The sequence below is a fragment of the Anopheles aquasalis genome, chromosome 3, assembly GCF_943734665.1.
Source record: "Anopheles aquasalis chromosome 3, idAnoAquaMG_Q_19, whole genome shotgun sequence".
NCBI classification, from domain to species: Eukaryota; Metazoa; Arthropoda; class Insecta; order Diptera; family Culicidae; genus Anopheles; species Anopheles aquasalis.
In genome coordinates, this window is record NC_064878.1 from 58230677 (window position 1) to 58251048 (window position 20372).

At 51.3% G+C, this 20372-nt stretch overlaps 1 protein-coding gene across 11 annotated transcripts in view; it reads right to left on the reverse strand.

Moving 5' to 3' along the window:
* The window catches only part of LOC126574684 (FH1/FH2 domain-containing protein 3), an 82880-nt gene that overhangs the window by 50523 nt on the left and 11985 nt on the right, over positions 1–20372 (reverse strand). For 7 of the 11 annotated variants that reach the window (XM_050235020.1, XM_050235021.1, XM_050235022.1 and 4 more), the window contains 2 exons: positions 14468–19212; positions 14317–14335 (listed from right to left, as the gene is read on the reverse strand). In XM_050235020.1, the coding sequence (XP_050090977.1) occupies positions 14317–14335; positions 14468–19212 (4764 nt within the window). Of the gene's footprint in view, positions 1–9051; positions 9145–10266; positions 10503–10586; positions 10833–14316; positions 14336–14467; positions 19213–20372 lie in introns of those variants that run through there. The other 4 variants (XM_050235023.1, XM_050235026.1, XM_050235024.1 and 1 more) reach the window with 3 other exon arrangements.

Below are 20372 nucleotides of genomic sequence, written 5' to 3' on the forward strand. Positions count from 1 at the left end.
GTTGGCGGGCGAAGGCGAGAGGGCTGAAGCCCTCTGAGACGACCTTCAGAGTCTCTTAACAATCTTGCGCCAGAAATCTCAATTCATCGACCGACGACGAAGAGACCGAAAGGAATCCAATCAACGTCGTCTCGATATCTCTCGCTCAATAGGTCCCCCTTTAAGGCGGTTAGATCGCTCCCTTTCCTTCTCGCTCTCTCTCTCTCTCTCCTCTATGCGCCTCTAGGATTCTAGTGCCGAGAATGCAATAACGTCAAAGGGGAGATCGCCCAAAGACTGAGCTTCCCCTGCCACTCCCCAAAAAACACCTTCTCGGGCGTCGGATGCGCATCGATTTGAAATTCTTGAGATTCCCGTGCTGCTAACACCTCCCGGGACCAACACACAGACGTGGCCTCGCGCCCCCGTACACCTGACTAATGGACGAAGGTGGCACGACGGTAACAGGCTCGATCGGGACTAACACTTTCCCAAACGAATGCTCGATGACGACGGCGAGTGACGCATAACCTTCCTCCTCCCTCTGTCTCTCACTCTCGGAATCACTCATTAGACCCTCCTGTGGCGTGGCGGATCGTTCTCGACCGCGGTGCCCTGAACGCGCGGCCATCCATTCTCGAAACCTCACCTTCTCGAGACCCTTGCACAACACCTTGCACCACGCGATGACGCAGCGACCGCGCGTCCAACGATAAAGCAACGCAAGAAGCGACGCGAGAGAACGTCAAGAACGCGAACGAGAAGCACAAAGCGGAACAGAAAGCGGAAAAAGAAGATCTTCCGACCTTTTTTTATGGCTTTGGCTTTGGGTTTGGCTGTTGTGATCCCACCGCCACCGCGTGACCCACGGGTTCCCGTTTCCCATAGCGTTTCTCGGCTCAGCTCCGTTTCCGATCCGTCATGCCGGGCGTGGCCGTGGAGGCGCTATGGGAAGTTGAAGGAATGGAATGTCTTCTTCGGCCCCGAGAATCCTGCAAAAACATACACACCGAGAGTCCGTCCACAGCCCGTGCGGTGAGAACGAACCGGGAACGATCACCGGGAATGGTCCACGGAGAACGTTACGGCCCGGTGACGACCAGGACACGGTCACTGGTGTGTTGGTGTGCACGGTTTACAATTAAATTTAATCATTAGTTCCACCATCAGATCGGTTCTAGCCCCCTTTTTTTTCTGTGTGTCGATGTCGCTGTTGATCTTCGCTGCATCTCATTGCGATCGCGTGGTTCTGCTGATGTAGAAACGATGACGTTAACGAACTCACTATCACACAATCAATGAGAGAACAGTGATAGTGATGTCAATACTGAAATGACTTCATTGAACATTGATTTTGCTTTAGAAAAAAAACAAAGCCCAAAAGCCTGACATCACTTCATAACATCATAATCATCACCATCATCATGATCATGAGCGTGACGTCTAGAGTGTCGTGCCACACGCTCAATCAGTTTGCCGGTGGACACACCAACACACCCTTACTCACTCACTCAATTGCTTAATAAACATCGAAATAACACGCGAACGTCACTGTCACCATCGCCATCATCATCATTGCGGGGTAATAATGCTTAAAAATCAATTAAGGATGTTGTAGCTGGTGCGCTACTGGCCTCTCCGCTGAGCGTCAATAGCATCGAATCGAGTATCGGCCCGAATTTGGCACGAAAACAAAGGGGGAAATCCCTGACCGAGGGGGGATGAGTCAGTGTGGGTGCAGCTAATCATCTAATTGCGGGGCCTGCGATCCACGATACCATCTTTGAATAGTCATTAATGAAATTCAATGCAAATAGCGAGACATGCCGCGTGTTGGCGGTTTTTGGGGTTGCGCCATACACAGGCATATGTCTTTAATTTTTGGGGAGGTGAGAGAAAGTTTTCTCTCGCCCGAAAAACCAACACAAGCTGCCCAAGATAATTACTTGCACCGAGATCGAGGATTGCGCACCTTTCTGGGAGGGGGGGGGGGGAGTGTAATAACAATTATTCGTGAAATTTTGGGCTCAAGACAAAGAGAAAAAGCATCACAGAGAGCGAGAGAAGGAGTGCACGAAAGCCTCGCCATGCGATGGCGTCATGCGGTGGGCAATGAATTGATAATGGAACTTCTTCGTTCCACGAGCACGAACGCGAAAAGTGAAAAGTTGAAGGCTGCGGGATTTGAAGGGGTTTGAAACCTCCGGTGAGGGATACACAACAACAAAAAAACAGGAGGTCCGGCGAAACGGCGAAAGAACCCATCACGGTCAGTACATGACATCAATTTCACACCATTGTCCGCCGCGCTGCTGCTGCTGCTGACCATCACTCCGGAACGATGGAATCACGGAACCGGAACCGGGAACGCGAACCGCGAGCCGATGTCCTTCGCGCAGGGCACAGGAGCGTCAGCAGAAGGGCCCCAGGGGGGGTTGGGAATTTACAACTTGTAATTGAATTTAAATTGTTGCTCCGAAAACCGGGCACGTTGCAACCGCGGTAGCAGCAGCAGCAGCAGTGGCTGGCAGCTCTATTTGCTCTAGTGACTGGCTGGGACTGACTGACCGAGCGACCCTTGACACCGACATGACCGGCACTTTGCCTACAGGTTGGGTGGTTCAGTAGCAGCAGCAGCAGCAGCAGCAAAGGGAGGTGAAATGAAAACATAAAACATGGACCTCGCGAGCCTCGTGGGCCTTGTGGGCCCCGTGGGAGCGCGATGCACCGGGCGAATGTGCGAAGACTAGAATGAAGGTGCGCGTTCTTATCCAAAGGGGCCACACCAGACGAAGACACATCGACCGACCGACCGACCGAAACGTTCTGTAACGGAGGGGGCCCACAGCGTTGGGAAAGACTTTTTATCGTTTCCCGAAAATCTCCCTCCGGCCCTCCGGCGAGTCTCTGGATCAGCGAATGCATCAGATAGCACGTGGCTGGAAGAAGTTACGAGCATCAAACGCTACGGCTCGGTTTTAGTTATTCGTTTTGCTTGACTTAATTCTAACAAAACGACAGCTTAATAGACAGACGCAGAGTTCGCATTTACCTTGCTAACAGCTGGCGCGCGGTCACGTTTCCAGAGTTTTTCCAACTATTTAGCGAATGATTTATGGGAATGCTTGCTGTCAGTGGTGACGATGGTATCAGTGATTTATACAACGAAGTGAAGGTGGCTAATTTGTACAGTGTGCTAGAAATGTGACTAAAGTACAACATAACAAATTAACATAACATTTATTGCTAGCATGCTTGAATGTTCAGTAACGAGCAACGAACATTTGCATTTGACTACCAGTAGTTGTTGAAGATCTTGTATCAGCCCCGGTTAGTTTTGGTTGAATTTCCAATTTTTCAATTTTTGGCAGCGCTTTGAAGATGAAAAAGTGATCACACTATGATCAAACCGGGTTCGTCGCTTAAGTCTTCAGGGGCAAGTCTTTTGATTTGGACCAAAAACGGCTCTTTTAGACTAATTATTCTACAGACACAATTCTACATTGTTTTTTCAAGTGAATGTCATATTAAACTACATGTATTCAAGAATATTTAGATGTAGTTTAAGGAAGATTCGTTCAAAACTTCATACATGGCATAGTTTTTAGAAAGTCACAAAAAATACCTTAGCCCCAGCCAGAGATATCCTAAATGCTTTGAATACTCTTATTTCTGCAATTAATGAGCTAAACTCACATAAACCATGTCCCTAAAGAATTACAGATAACTGATGCATCAATTTAGTACTTGGAAACACTTCTTGCAATAAGCACTCCTCAACAATTACCTTTTTAGTCCACAATAACCCCGTTAAAAGGTGTTTTTACACCACGGACAAGTGGCATCCCCAAAAATCTACACCACTTTTCTTCAAAATGCCAAAAAAAAAGTCACGCGTACCGTCAATAAACAATTAAAATAGAAACCCATTTCAATCCAGCCCCGTCAGCGTGTGAAGAGTGCGCGAACGACGCGGATCGTCCCGATCGTCCAGATAAGAACAAACCGTCCGACCAACTCCGTATCTAAGCGCTTCATAATTCCGATTCAGCACGAAAACGGCTTAGTTGTACCTTCTCGGAACCCATTCCCAAAATCCCGATACTTTACTGCACTTGCTTCGCTCGTAAATTCGTGCTACCCTGCCCCGGACTGGACGAACGAACGAATATCTTCCCACCAGATTCCCACACCAAAGGGCCACCGGGCGCTCACGGGTCATCAGATCCCCGGCGTGGTGATAATGCGATTGCGTATCGGTCTGTGGTCTAACGCCCGTAAGCAACTCTATCATGCGCGTCCGTGTCGTAGCGTGGAGTGAACGGAGCGAATCGGGGTAGAAGGTACATAAATTTATGCAAACGAATTCCCGGTGAAGACCGTGTGCCGTGGAAACATTAAATGAGCGAGCAGATGAGACATAATGTTTCCAATAGACACAGGGACGCGACGCTGACACGACCCTTTCACGGGCTATGATGTATGGCCAGGTGACAACGGTGCGGCTCCGGTTTATGTGTAAAAGGGCTGGCCCTTTTTTATGGTTCTTCGTATTCTGTTACCCACCGAGACGACCTTTTGCTGCCCTCGAAGTAAGGGATTCAGAGCGAAGGCTGAATCTCTTCTAACCAGATTCCTGATCAAACCGACTATCAAACCGATCACTCCCGTCATTTGCATCTCACCAAGTCACCATCGATCGATCGATAGCGATCGTAACATCCATCTGAATGGCGCACTTCCGTGCTGATAAAGGCGGAAACTTTGACCACCACCGCGGTGGCTGTTTTCGATTTCAGCGAAGTTTACCGGCGGAAACCACTTTAAAAGCTCGCTCCAGCTCTCTCCCTCCAAGAAGTTCAACCGGGGCCATCGGTTCTACCGAAGCTCACAAACGGAGTGGACCCCCATTGGGAGCGCGCGCACGTCCGCGATGATCCCACCGGGAAATCGGAACGATCGCGCTCTCGATTGCTTTAATAGAGCATTAATCGAGGGCTGGCCCATTATCAGATCGTACCGGCAGGCGGAGCGGGGTGCACACCCGAGTGGGTGTGTGGTTGATGGATAATTTTGACGAGTAATTTTATGTTTTTCCTTATCCTCGCTTTTCCGCACCGTCTTTCGGATGGAGCAGCGGATGACCGTAGCCGTAGCTACCTGTTGCGATGATTTTAATGTTCTAACAGCGTGCCGGGCCTTAATTATTCTTCCGGCTGTAGGTCCTGGAGTTCAGTTCATTCTTGTGCCAGCACCACTCTCTCGAGGGGCCATGGGAACGGCAAAGGCAAAGAAGGAGGCTAAAAGAGCAGCAGCAACAACAACAACAACACCGGAGAGATGCTTCCGGTGACTGGGGCATTGGTTTGTAATTGTGTTTAATCGCTCCGGGGGATGGATCTGCCAGAACCCAGCACCCAGGAGCCTCAGGCTTGGGAGTATGACTCGCGCTTTCTTGCGCTGTTTTGCGCTTCTCATTTTGCTCGCTTAGATGTGTGAATGGATTGGCAAAGTGTGATGTGATGTGTGATAGCAACGTTGCTTAATTTGTTTTAGGCCGAGAGCTTCATTTCACTACCTCGTTTTTCAAACTGTTGCAGTTCGTAGCTGGTGTCTACAGTACACCAGTTTGCAGTTCGTAGCTGGTGTCTACAGTGTATAATTTATCGCATATATCTTGCTCTTTATCAGTTTTTATGAGCTTTAACTACATTTAAAACTTATACAAATATCTTCTCTAATCATAGGACTACAATAAAACTATTGCGAATGAATTTCTTGTGTGCTTCGTGCAAGTCTTGGTTCAAAACTTCGCAACTGAATGGACCAAAAGATAATTGAAGAAAGACAACTGGACATCATAGAGCTACAAAAAAAAGATAATCTGCCTGAAACTGTTGGAAGAAAACGAAGAGCTCTTTAAAAGAAAACTCCTTTTTGAGTCAAAAATAATGGAACGAGTTGCATCCATACAATATGCACTGTCCACGTCACACAATCACTCCCGATGGCCCACACTCATTCAATTACCCAGCATCATGCGATGTTTTCGATGTTCCTGCACCTGCGATCTGTTTCATTATTACGCCGGAACACGTACGGCCAGTCTTCCCAGAGCCCAGTCCAGTTTATTCGGTATATTTTTTGGAAAGAGAGCAAAGGACAACGAAGCAACGGAGAACCGGAAGAACCAAACGCATTTTCAGCCTCCGACACGCAACCCACGGACTGTCGCTTATGAATATTCCATCGTCAACCACTGTCCTGGTTCGGAATCCCGTGGATCCCTGAGCGGTACTCGGTTGTCTCTTCCCCTTTCCAGTGCCAATGGCAATCATGTTTGTATTCTGAACATCGTTTTTGGGTTCCATTGTCAAGAGAATGAGAGAGAGAGAACAGTTAAATGATGGTGACATCGCGTGGAATTGGCGTCCAGAAGAACTGGTGCATCGTCTTCCCACCAAAACATCAAACTGTGTTCCATCCGAGGTCCATTGGAGGCTCCAGTGCTCACCAAGATACAGAGACCTCAATCACATACACATACTCAAACGAGCATTGGCACAGATCAGACACATGATCGCTCCACCAGCAAGTTCTCCACAAGTTTAAACACATCGATTGGCGATCTGCAACTGTTACACATACCGTCCGTCCGCGAGTTGCAGCCTCTTCCAGACTACCGGAGACCCAACACTCCGTGGTACAATCTGCAGCAGGGAATGGAGAAAGGAGTGGTGGAGAACCCGGTCACAGCCACACAGAAATCACATCATCCCAAAACAACGAGGAACAGGTTTATGGTGCTGCTTCCCGCTGCTGCTCCATTCCTTGTGTTGTGCCCTTCCGTAAGCCACCACCGCAAACCTGTTCCTTTCCCACCGGACCCGAACCCGGACCCGGAGCATGGTCCCGGTTCTTGTGTGCAATTCTTCCTCCTCTCGAAGGCTCCCGGGATCGTCCGTTGTCGTCGTTGTGTCGTCGTCCAGCCAGCCAGCCAGCCAGCCAGCCAGCCAGCCAGCTAGCAAAAATCATCCAAAAAGAAGAGGCAAAGAAGGGAAGGCCCCCAGACCCTGGTGGGCATGCTTATGTACGATTCGGTGTGTGCAAACGGGCTCGAGGCAGCTGGTTTGTGCCAGCAAGGAAAACCTGTTTCCCAGGACAGCGAACTGAACACCGAAACCGAACCTGCGACGCTCGCTGCGCTGCGCTACGCTGCGAATACAATCACCTTCGATCGCGCCGATCATAAACGCTGGCTTCGAGGTTTATCAATGAACTCGTCTGCGCTCGACGATCCCTGGGTCCCTTCGAAGGTCCTCTCCAGCCGGCCGATTGCTAGATGATAATTTAGCGCAAAACATGTAATAATGTTCCGCGGCCAGATCGAACGAACCGTGGGCCCTCGCCTCGGTAGAAACAGCGAGAACGCTGGATTCCCCTAGCAAAGGGACTGGCGAGGTATAAACAAATCGATTCAAGTTCAAGAGCAGCGTAGCCGAACCTCGAAGCAGATCGAAACTCGCGCGAATCGTCGCGAAAGCGGCAAATCGATAAATAAGCCATCGCGTTCCGGAACGACGACAACGATGGTGACGGCGACGAGGAGCGGGCTCCAGATGACATAGAACGTGGAATGGTGCGGTAGCTGGCGAGGGGAATTATGATCTGATTTGGATGCGGTGGATGCTAGTGAGCCGGAGTCTTGTCTTTGTTTTGGTTTTCGCTTCGCATCGCGATCGTTTACCGGGATTAGCAGCAGTTGAAGAGCGAAGCGTAGACCACCTTCTCACCGTCTCTACTTCTGCTTTTCACCACTGCGCACAGAGAGCCGGAACCAGAGGTCAAAGGCACCATTTTTCATCGATCTGGATCTGGTGTAACGAAAGCCTACCAACCAACCAACCAACCAACAGCGAACAGCAAAGAGCCACTCAAGCTAAACGTCTAAACGGTTCACTCGTCGTCGCTGCACGTTGAACTCCCGTGGACGTGGTCGTGGTCGTGGTTGCGCTCTTCTAACGGCGGTGGGTGGTTTGCGGAACGTGAAAACGGTTCTTCTAAGTCGACTGTTAGTTCTCCGTGGCACAGTACCACTACTCCGGCGACCGGAGAAGCATGAAATTGGCACAAAAGGGCAACAGCAGCGCCTGCACAGCACTCTGAACTGGCTCGTTGTAGTTGAAGCAACACCAAAAAACGAGGGAGAAGAAGTAAATGAACTTCGTACTAGGCGAGCGTCTAAGCCGTGTGGTACTCTGACAGATCGCAGATCGCAGCGCAGAGAACGCTGCACAACCCTCCGATCAGCACCCCTTCCAGCCAGACAGCCAGCCAGGTAGCTTCGTTCGAGAGGGATCTAGACTTTAAATCCAAGAGACACACTCACCGTGACCAGACCGAAACGGTAGAAGCCGATCCAATGATGGTGGTGCCCCAGGGAAGGTTGGGGCGCATAAATCAATATTCTATTCTCGGACCCGAAGAACCGAGTGCACGGAGCCATTGCACCACATACAAGCAGAAGGTGCAAGGAGGACGGTGTGTAACCCCTTCTACTGCTGATTTAGAAAACTGTCGACAGCCACAGTCTTATTTTGGCAAGAAGAAGAAGGTGATGGCTCGTAAATATATATTTATGGCCCAACAGGTGGTTCATCATTTGGATGTCTTGGGCGCGATCGAAAATAGTTCATTCATCTCGATCACGTTGGTACGTTGTGACACAATTTCTGGCCCAGAAAACCAAACAGAAATTCAGTTTTGTGAGCGACAACTCATCGCTAACAAACTGGATGGATACCGTTTTTTGATAGTTTACCCGCAAGGGATGTTTGTACTGACGCATCGCCAGTTCCGACGCAATCGTCAACTGATGTTCTACCTTCCATTATGATTAATGCTGGTTCGTGGAACACACATTAGCCCCAAAAGCACCGCTTATCTCCGATGCAAAACGTGGCCCAATCTGTTTACACTATCCACGCACACATACACTCATGGCGGTTTGCACGGTTCCACCGGCAGCTTGTCCAAACAAATCGTCCAGTAACGGAGAAAGGCGTTACGCACTTCGCACAGTCTGTCCCGGTCTCGCTCGGAGTGGCCGATAAACGAAAACCAGAAACTTGGCCACGGCTCTCGAACACGTCACCATCACTGCCTGCCGCCAGTGAGTGAGTGTGCTGAACTGTCAACCTTCGGGGTCACCAAACAACTAGTACACGAATGCAATGGCGCTGCGACGGGCTCCCGATGGGTGGCTCGATACCGGAACGGCCACCAGCAGCAGCTGTTCAGTTCGAAGCCACAGTCACACACCCCCGACCGACCGACCGACCGACCGAAGCTGGGGGTGAGGCTAGCGAACAGCACTCGCGAGGCCTTGAAAGGCGTCACACCGGTCCGGACCGGGAACCGGACCGTGGCGCTTGGTTTCGTGTGTCTTGGTACGAGCCTAGAACGCGCCGCGCTGTGCGCTGTGTATTGCTTTCTATTTTATGTTCTACAACCGGCCCCCCTATTGGTTGTCTCTCTCTTGCTCCACTGTTTCTACTATTTTATTGCTTATCTCTGTCTCTCTGTCCGAGAGTGATTGCATATAATTTAATTTTCTAGTAGCGCTCGGGTTCTACGTTGCCAGTGCTGCCACGTTGCTGCTCCTTCGTGAGCATGAATTCTTAAACACCTTTCCGTGGCCAGAGCGGTTGGCTCGTGGTCACCGTATTTATTATGCAATTCCGTGCAAGCCTCTCGCGTGAGTGTTGGGGAAACGTTTTTCGTGCTGCGGTCACCGAATGCCGACTTAACAACAAAAGTGCTCAATGGTTACGCTTGTGGTGAAGCATTTTCCTTCAAATACTAATCTCGTTACACACAGAGACACAAACACACACATCGAGTGACCTTCAGAGGCACGTTTCCGTTCCCTTTTTTGCTCCTTACACCCGGAATTTGCACGCCCAGCATATTAGCCCACGAAAAAGAATAAGCAACCGGCCCGGCAGCAGATGCCCCGGGGAAAGAGATTTAACTTTTACTTTTTTTTCTCCCTGGACAAAGAACAACACCCTTCCCCCAAAAAACTACCCAAAAAACGGAGAAGAGCGGAACAGCGCCGAAAAGAAGCGGAGAGTAGGAGAAGAAGATACAGAACGGACTGGGCAGTGCGCAGAGCATAAATAATCCGGACGGTCCATTTCGGAAGGCGGCGAACAGGGCGCAGCAGCGGCAGCAGCAGCAGTAGTCGTTCCATTCTGCCTCCGCTCCGGAAGAAGTTTTACTTACTTCACTTTCCGGTGAAACCACCGTGGGGCGCACCCTTACAGACAGATGGTACCGGTTAACAACAACAACAAGAGCAACTGCACAATGGAAGTGAAGGAACGGATTATATGCAGAGGTGCGTGTTTCACTTCACTTTATGGTCACAAAAGGCAAGACAAGGCAAAATACTGAGTGGAGGAGGAAAAATCTGAATGAAAATTCCTTTTTTTTTCGTTTCGTTTTCTCTGTACACACAGACACACCCAAAGAAACACAAACACCGGTGCACAAATACACCCACCGGCACCGACAAACAGAGACACGATTTATGTCGCACACACCTTCTGGGACAGAACTGGTACCACTTGCCACAGTTGCAGCTTCGGCGATCACACTATGCTTCACCAACGTATTGGCCACTTCTGCGTTTCGAGAGGATGTTCTGGTTTCACCCCACACTGGGACTGCACTTTCACACCAACGCCGGCAGATGATCGCAATGCAACGGTGCTACGGACAATCCTTTCAAAGTAAACGATCGCGCCCCACAAGATCGCTCGCGCTCGCTCTCCAACGGTTCGTCGGTTCGTGCGGCTCAACGATCGCGCGATGAATGCCGAAGCCGGCCGGTCGCTCCACCGAGGAAGGTAACGCGGCTGGCCAACGGCAACGTGTACTCTCCGCACAGGTGAGCATTCGTCGGGCACGCTCGTGAACGGGAACGGGAGTTCGGAACGAGTTTTGGGGGGGGGGGGGGGGGAGCCGTTCGCGGTGGTACGAAACGAACTCTCCAGTTCTTCTCCACCACTGAGGAGCCGGCGCTGCTCTGCTCTTCCAACTACTGAACCCTGATAACTGCCCGCTTACCGGCTGCGAAATCGATCGACGATAGCATATCGCATCGAGGCTTGGGAGGGGCAAATGCTTATAAGCTTTATGGGCTACAAGATAAGGGGAATAGATTGTGGACGCGCACACACAGTTCAAGTGTCTATTCCTGGTGCCATCCAGTTATCATTCGGGAATAGTCGATCAGATTTATGCTTCAGTTTGCTAATTGAAAATGAAGCGATCAGTAACCTGAAATCCTGGCCTGGAACTGGAACTGGCAACGTCCACACAGCTGTCACCACCACATGCTGACTGCATTCGCATGCACCCGGTGGTATTATGGGCACTATCCAAGTGTCAAGTATGCTGCTGCAGTTGCAGTTGCTGCTGCTTGACGTTCTCTTTGCGATCTTACGGCTTGCTCTACGAGAGAATTGATCTCTCGATGACTCGGAGACTTTCGCGTCATCATCATCCGTCACTCACAAGAAACCGTGGACTCTACCGGGCTCCGGGGTTTGTCCAGTATCCACCGTACAGGGCCCGCGGGTAAATCTGAGCCTCCGATGCTCAATTTTTCGATTTTTCTCTGTCAACAACGAGCGGCCCATAATGCCAACTGGAGTCGAAGTGGTGTTTGTACGTGTGCGTGGAGCTGAGTGGGCTTCGCGAATCCATTCCGCGAGACCGGTGTAGCCGTAGTGTGTACCACAAACATTGTTGCCCTTTTTGTAGCACCAAGGCCAACAAAGAAAGAAAGAAAATGATCATCACTCACCGCACACCCCGCATAGGCAGCCTCCGGATCTCGGGTTGCCAAGTCAGCACGTACGGACCGTTCTGGCAGACCTTGATGCCCCCAGCAGTGGGAAGGGAGGGAGGAAACGGAAGTGCAAATATTGACCGTTTGATGTGCGTTACCTACCCCCCGTTCGGTGTACCGGTGTAGAGCGGTCCGTCGGTGGGTCGGTGCTTCGCTATTTGCTTATTGCCACCCCCGAAACTCTCTGTACGCTCTCGGTGGCGAGAGTACCGTACCGACAGTACGGATGAGGTAGTGCGCCAACTCATTCCTACATCGCTGTGACTCGTTGCGGCTCTCCGCATATTTGTTCTCGCGCCTCTCTATTCCAGTCGGTCGTCGACGTTCCACCAACCTTTCCAACCTTTCACCACTCGCACACCAACTACGCCAATCCCTCGATCGATCGATCTTGGTTGGCCGGCTGCGGGGTGAAACTATCAAGACGCACCCGACTGCCGGTCGGGTGTGATGCAATAATGACTATTTTTAAAGCGATAAAATAACAGGAAAATTTCGTTGTTTGCCTCGCCCCCCAAAAAAAAAAAAACAACTCCAACCCAGACACATCTGGTGCCTGGTATCGCGGGCTGACGTCAGAGAACACACTCTTTGCCAGCTGTCGGCGAGATCTGGTTGGTGCGATGCGATTGCATTTGTCCGAGACGCAATTGTGCCATTAGATTAGGAGGCGACCGCGATAGTGATCGTGTGCAGATCGTTTTCTATTAAAGAACGATCGTGGCCAATTAAAAACCAACCGCGCGATTGCTTGCGCGTGTTGATCTATGAGATGCTACCGAGTTACGTGCTAAGCTCGCGGTACCATCTGTAGAAGATCATCCGCACCACGGGAACATACAGCCACGGACTGGCCTGGAGGATCAATTACAAACTAACCAAATCGCTCGCGAGCGCGTACCCTCGGCGTGGTGCGCGCCCAGCTCCGCCATAAATCCTTGCCAGATGATGTGCACGGTTTACGCTTGATGACACTCTCACTCGGCTGCTCGCATGGCCGTCCGTTCGTTAGCTATTCCAGTGTCTTGGCCTCGACGATGGGTGCAACAACGTGCCACAACACGTTCCGAGGTGACTGCTGCTGTTGCTGCTGCTGCTCCAGAAGCACACGTCACGGCGATGATTTGCTTGGCCGGTAAAATATCTTTTTACCGTAGACAGCTAGACTGACAGACGGGCCAGGCGTGCTGATGCGTTGCGAGTGCGACGTTTGCATGTATCATCATCGCAAAGCACACCCACGGCTCATGTAGGTCGTGTTCGAGAGGAGGGGTGCGCAAAAGAAGAGAAGGTTAACGGTCATAACGATTGGTGGCGTCGTCTGCTAAAAGTGATAGGTAAAAAAATGTTCACTAATGTCTGGAGTTCCACATTCTCTTTACAGTAACTTCTGTTTTAGAAGATGTGCATTGTTTTTCCAAATGTATGATTATCAATCAAATATGCGATCACAATAAGTAAAAAAAAATTAAAAGGTGGATTTTTGAGCAACTTCTTAACTAACATTGCCAGCGTGACATTAAAATTAATCAGGAACGATTCCTCCACGATGTTCATTTTGAGCTCTTATGTAAGGAAAATAGCCATATCAATTTTATATGTGAAAAGTTTGTAAAAAGTAAAACAGTCTGCTATTGGTAATTTTTTTTTCACGACAAAAGCTAAAACAGTATCATGATTACTATAACACAATATTTACATCATCTTCATTATTATTATCAATCAACACATTTTATCGGTAATTCATGGATTATAATAACCAAATGGCCAACAGATAACGTTGTTAACTAGATTATGTCAATGGTTTGCTACGTGTAATGGGCTATGAACTCAAAAATGAATACAATCATGTATCACACGACCATTTGACGCATACAACGCAAAACATCCACGCCTATTGCGCGTAGAATAACTGCCAAAAATATACCGCAAGGTGTTGCCCAATCGTACCGAGCAAAAAACCCCAAAAGATCGTGTGACTTCCCGGAAGCACAGTGCAATCGCAAGATCATCGCAAGATCCAAACAAACCACCTTCTCGAACGGCCAACATCTTACAAATTACCGTCCACGATCACCATCACCACACGAAACCGTGGAAAATGAGATTCACGCCAAGCCCGTGACCGTTCGTGTACGCTCTGCACGCATCATTCACCAGCCAGCGGAGCATCAACCACATATCGCCCACGATCTCCGTAAAGAATCCTCGTGCGCGGTTGTGCCAAAGGGCGCGATGACTCACGCTGGTGCCAGTGAGCCATGGCCGTTGGCTGCATTTAAAAATACCAAGAAACGTTCTCATTTCATTTCTCGCGATCACTCCTCTCACACACCTCGAGGTAACGTCTCTATGATCATGTAGTACAAGGAAAGGGGAGTGTTTTGGTGGGCCAGTTTGGCGGTTTGTTTACTTACCTTCGCCATGCTGCCAGATCTGCAACGAGAAAACCGAAACCACGCCAAAGGATTAGTAAAATTCGGCCCCAAACGTGAATCTACAGCGTGGTGAATTGGTAGCGAAGACACCAACCGCCACGTGCGGTGCGCGTCCGCGCTAGAAACTCACCTCTGAACATCGTAATCAATGAAGTGCGGCGCGTTGTCGTGTACGCGCACATCCTTCGGCGAGATCTCCTGGAGATCGTCCATGATGAACATGCGATCCATCATGGGACTCAGCGGGTGGCAGGAACCACCGAGCAGATCATCGATGTTCGTGTGGCGCGAAATGAAGAGCGGCGATTGTGTGTCCTTCCGTGATCCTCCATTGATGATCGCGGTGTTCGTGTTCCTGTCACCGATCGTAATAACCGGAGGAGGAGGAGGAGGAGCTCCTTGAGCGGCCCCATTGGTGTTGGTAGTGATGGCAGCAGTTGACGGAATGTTATCGTACGGCGAAGATGCTCGATCGGTGTCCATCCGGCGGCTACTATCCTCAACCCCTTCCGGACTGGCACGATCCCCGAGGGGAGGTGTTTCCGAGGGTGACATTTGCTCGATCGCGTACTCGCCAGTCGGGAACTTGGGCAGCCCAGCCACCAGTTTGGTGATGTTCTGCAGTTCCGCCTCAACTTGTGCCTCGATGTCGGCACTCTGCAGATCGGCCTCCTCTTCACCGTGCTTCTCGACGAAAGCGGACAGCTTCCGTGGACTGCCACCGGAGGATGGTCCATCCTCGGATCCTCCGTCCATCCACCAGGCCTTCTCACCGGACTCGACACGCGTTATGCGGTACTTTGTGGGACTGGTTTTGGCCGTGTTGGCGTTCGAGTTACTGCTGAAGCTGTTCGAGCGGCTCACCACGTTCGACCGAGAGCCCGATCGTGACAGAACGGTCGCCGGTGCATCGGAGGAAGTTTCCAGCATCCACCACGGTTGCTCACCGGATTCGATCCGCGTGATTCGGAAGGGTTTCGCTTTCACCGGGCTACACTCGCGCAACGAGTCTGCCCTCGAGGCCCGACCACCACTGCCACCACCGCTACCCGTATCCTCCACATTCTGTTGCTGTTGTTCCTCTGTTTCTCCATCTTTCTGCTCCTCTTTTTGCTGCTGCTCCTCATCTTCCGTGTCCTTGTCTGAGCTGTACAACCACCAAGCCTTATCACCGGAGCGTACGTGCGTAATCCGAACCGATTGACCACGTCCACGCTCCGGAGTCGCTTCCTTCGAAGCTGCACGGCTCGCGGAAGAGGTACCGCTACTCGATCCACTGGCGGATGATTGTTCTTTGCGCTTCAACTCCGCCATCGCTTCCTCCCACCAGGCCTCATCTTCCGCTTCCAGTGTGTAGACGGTATAGCCGGGACTTTTGCTCTTCCGATCGCTGCCCTGACCACTGATCGCTGGCGAAGGTTCTTTACTTGCACCTCCACTACCATCGCTCAGCTCTTTGGCCTTTGCTGCCACATTCTCGGAGCTCTTCATCCACCACGCCCGCTCACCGGACTCGATACGAGTCACCCGGATCGGACGGAATGGGCTCAGTGTATCGAACAGGCTCGCCGTTCCGGTACTACGGCCATCATCCGTCGTTGTCTGCTGCTGCTGCTGCTCTCCATTCGATTGCTGTCCGCTTGATGGTCTGTTTTCCTGTTGCTCTTCCTCTCCTGCACTCGGTTTACTTTCCTCCGCTAACCACCACGGTTTTTCACCAGATTCGACCCGACGGATACGGTAACTGAAGCTGCGAGCACTTGGCAGTGTTTCTTGCATCGTGACGGCCTGTACCGGTGGATGCTCCTCGAAGAGGCCACTCCCTGATCGTCGCCACCAGGTGGCCTGCTGTAGCTCCGACAGTGGTCCCTGCTTCCTCACTCCTTGCTCATCCTCTTCGTCCTCCTCTTCGTCCTCTTCCTCGTCACTGGAATCATCCTTAATACTCTCCATGTAGTGGGTGCCGGCTTCCCAGCCCGTTCTGCTACCATCCGCCGTCAAAGCACCATCCGAAATGACCGATGTGGTGCTCGCATTGTCATACCAACTGCTCGTCGACGTTGTTCTGTTCTGATTGTTCACGAAATTTGTCGCCAGTTGAATCGCACGCATCAGCAGCTCGTTGTTGGCGTTCGCGGCGGAGTCTTCGTTCCCTCCTTCCTGGCCTTCGTTCGTCGTTTCATCCTGCAGCTGACGGTTTACAGATGCCTCTCGATCGGTGTCCGTACCGGAAGCGGATCCTGCGCTCGTATCCTCGGAGCTTGTCGAAGCACTTCGATCCGAGCGACGCACTCCGGCTACGCCATTCTGGTGGCTCGCTCTACTCTGCTGTGGAATACGACTGCCAGAGTTGTTCTCTTGTCCAGCGACCGGTGTAGCGGTCGAGGTTGACGACGAAGAGCCTGTCGATTTGCTGGATGAAGACGACGACGACGAAGTCGAAGATTTGCGTGGCCGATCCGGTGCCGGTCCCATATTTAATGCCGACTTCCGGAAGTCCTTGTTGGCGACCGATTTCACCGGTGAGGTTGCATCTTTCGTTGGGCCCGGTGGTGGCTTCTCGGGTGATTTCTGTTTCTGCGGAGGTGAGACCCTCGATTTGGCTCCCGTTGCCGCTGCGGGGGATGCACGGCTCGGTGTCGATCTGGCGCTGCTCGATTTCGAAAGGCTAAGCTCCTTGACACGCGCCGCCAGTGTGGACAGTGCTGGCTTTGAGTCTGACGGCGAGGATACCGTCGTCGCTTCACTTTTCGTCGAACAGACACTCGGTTCCCGGCTCAAACCGGGACTGTCGCGACTGTACCGCGAGGAAGCGCTCGAGTAGCGCGTATAACCGAGGGTTGGCGACGAAGCCAACATCGGTGACCAACTCCGGCTCGATGGTTGATTGTAGCGCAGATAGCGCGTGGAATCATCCAATCGGTCCGACTGGATCTGCTTATCTGCCGTCTGTACCGGCAGTAACTGCTTCTGGATCGTCTTTTCGATCGTTTTACACATTTCCGCTCGGCGTGCACGGATCAGTGGAGTTGCGCCGGGAGGCGTTGGTGAAGTTCCGCGCGTAACGAGCGTCACTTCGATGAAAATCTTTGGTTCCGGTTCTACGCTACTTTCCGTTTCTTCCGTCGACGACTCCTCTTCGGAGGATGACGATGAAGTGGCAGTTGAGGTTCCTTCGGAGGAGCTGGAACGTTCTGGTTTTGAAGTTCCGCTCTCTGTCGCCACCGCAGCAGCAGCACCATTTCGTCGAGTGGTCGGTTCCGGTGGAAAGATCTGACTCGTAGTCAACGGAGACGAACACTGGGAGGGACTGTCGCGGGACTGTGAGTTCAACTTGAGGCGCGATGAAGGTCTCGAAGTCCGTGCCGCGATCGCTTCACTCGACGTCATGTACGACAACGCAATGTCCGCGATCGGACTTTTAGGAACGGGACTCGCACTGCCAGTTCCAAATCGACTGCTCGAAACAGCGAGTCCGGTACTGTTGGTACGGCTGTACGGTCGGTATGGTCCCGTTCCACCGCCCAGCCCGTACTTCTCACGGACCGATTCCGCCGGACTTGGTTCACGGGAAGTGCGACGATTAGTTTGAGCTGGACTCGGATCGCGACTTCGCACCTTCAAGCTGAGGGCTGGACTTGGATCACGGGTCTTTTTACTCGCTAGCGTGATTTGGGATTTGGCCGTGGTTTCGGCACGTGACACTCGTCCTCCAGCCGCAGGACTTGGATCGCGCGACCGTAGCTTGTTACTGTTTGCCGAATTGAAAGTGGGAATCTTCCTCGATTCCTTCGGCGCAGGACTAGGATCTCGTGATCGGACTGTCCCCGCGGTTGGTTTGATTGTGATCGAGCTGCTAAAGCGTTGTTTTGGTTCCGATTTGGCCGCCAATTTGTGTTGTTGACCAGCGGCCGGACTTGGATCGCGAGAACGTGCCGCTGTCGCAATCATTTTGTTGGCCAACTGTATCCTTCGGTTCTCCGCTGGACTTGGTTCCCGTGAGGTGCGCGTTCGTACCGTTGGACTAGGATCACGGGATCGTGCACGGGTTTGGGCGAACGCGGTGCCCGACGATTGCCGCCGGTACTCGTTCTGCGGTGCTGCGGTGCTTTGCTTGGACGCTCCGGAAAGCTTGCTGGCGATGGCCAGTGCGTACCCTCCGGTACGTTTACTCTCCACGGCTGGGCTGGGATCGCGTGAACGAGCTCGCTCCGTCACGGGCATGGCGGCCGGGCTGGGTTCACGCTGCCTTGTCCGGGGTGGCGCTACCGAGCTCGAGGAACCGGAACCGGAACCGGATGACCGTGTTGCGGGGCTCGGTTCACGCGACTTATCGCGTGTCACCCCGGCACGCCCATACCGTGTGGTGAACGTAACCGGAGGCGCATTGTCCTTCTTCGGTTTGGTGACTCCGCTGGTGGACACTCCGGTCTTGGCCTTCGCTGTCGTTGTCGTTGTGGACGCACTGGCATCGTCACCAGAAGGAAGGTCTTTGGTGGAACCGTATTTGGCCGCGATAAGGCTGGATTTTTTTAGTGTCACCGGTTTGGCTTCCTTCAATTCGGCTTCGAGCTTTTTGGACGTTTCGATTAATCGTTCCTTCTCTCGGTCGCGCTCCTTTTCGCGTTCCCGTTCCCTCTGTTCACGCTCCTTGCGGCGTTCCTCTTCCTTCGCTTTATCTTTGTCTTTATCGGTGGACGCCAGGTTCGAGTAGCGGCTGATGAAGGAGGATACGGTGGAGCTGGGGGCGGGTGTCGTACCGGCAGTCGTTGCCGTCCGGGGCGTGCGATACGTGCTCGCGCCATACGATGGCCGGTAGCTGCTCGTCGAACTCAACGAACTGAACCGCGATGTGGTTGATGGTTCGGTCGAGAACTAAAATGAGATAAAGAGGAGATCAGAATAAGAGAAGAGTCATAAAAAAGGTTAACCAAATGATGTTATCCACAATTGTTCACAAGGATGTTCACAAAAGGGATTCAGATGCTGAAGGACACTGAAGAAAATCAACTGAACGCAGCAATACTGTTTTAAACATTTACTCTACAACAGGCATTGCACGATAATTGTAAATTCAAAAGCTTCTATTAAACAAACTTCATGATAAGCAACAAGTATTCAAACAAATGTAATCCTACAGTAATGTAATCCTTCTTCGTTCGATATATGGTTCATCACTCGATTCACCTGCGAGGAAAAGCAGCATTCCTTCCATCCTTTTCCTTCAAATTTACGCTGCTTGTTACTAGAACCTAACTAATGCAATCATGTCTGGTGTGCTGGTGAAATATAAATCATCAAAATAGGACACTAAAGCACCACTCCTAAAATATCTTTCGATAAAATTAATTACATTCAACATAAATTAAAACAACGCGCATCGAAATATACTGCTCAAGATTGCCCAATGTAGACGCCATTAATCAGAACTCAAATTTCCATCGAGAACAGTATATTTCAACTTGTACGGGCAGCGTTCCACACCAACAGCAATAACCAATTAATCAATTGTCTTGGCAATGGCTAGTGCAGTCAAGGCCTGCGCCATCGGCATCCCGATCGATTTGGCTAGGTAACACCACTCCACTACAAAACACGATCTGGCGCATTCGAATGCAAAACGCCATTCATCAATCTGGCACGAGGTGGCAGCATACATTTACTACTGGCGCCATTTTATGACGGTTTTCGTTTTGTGGGGATTATTCAACGAATTTTAAGCGCCTAGCGCCATTAACTCGTTGGCAGTTGGCTACGCTGGTTGGATGCTGATATCGCCAAGTGGTGGTACCTCCGTACCACCGTTCACCGTCAGTTAGTCTCGTCTGAAACTAAACTAAAGGGGGGCATGTTTTCGAGGTTTACCACCCGGGGTGGTTGTTCCCCGAAATAGCAACGCAGGAACAAACGCAAAACACGGGTGTGGGGGGGTTGTAACCGGCTGGCATCCGCAAATCAAAGCCGCGATCTGTCAATCATCGTGGCGCAACGTGAAACCGAGACGAGAAGCATCCGAGCGCATCGTGTTGCGCGTT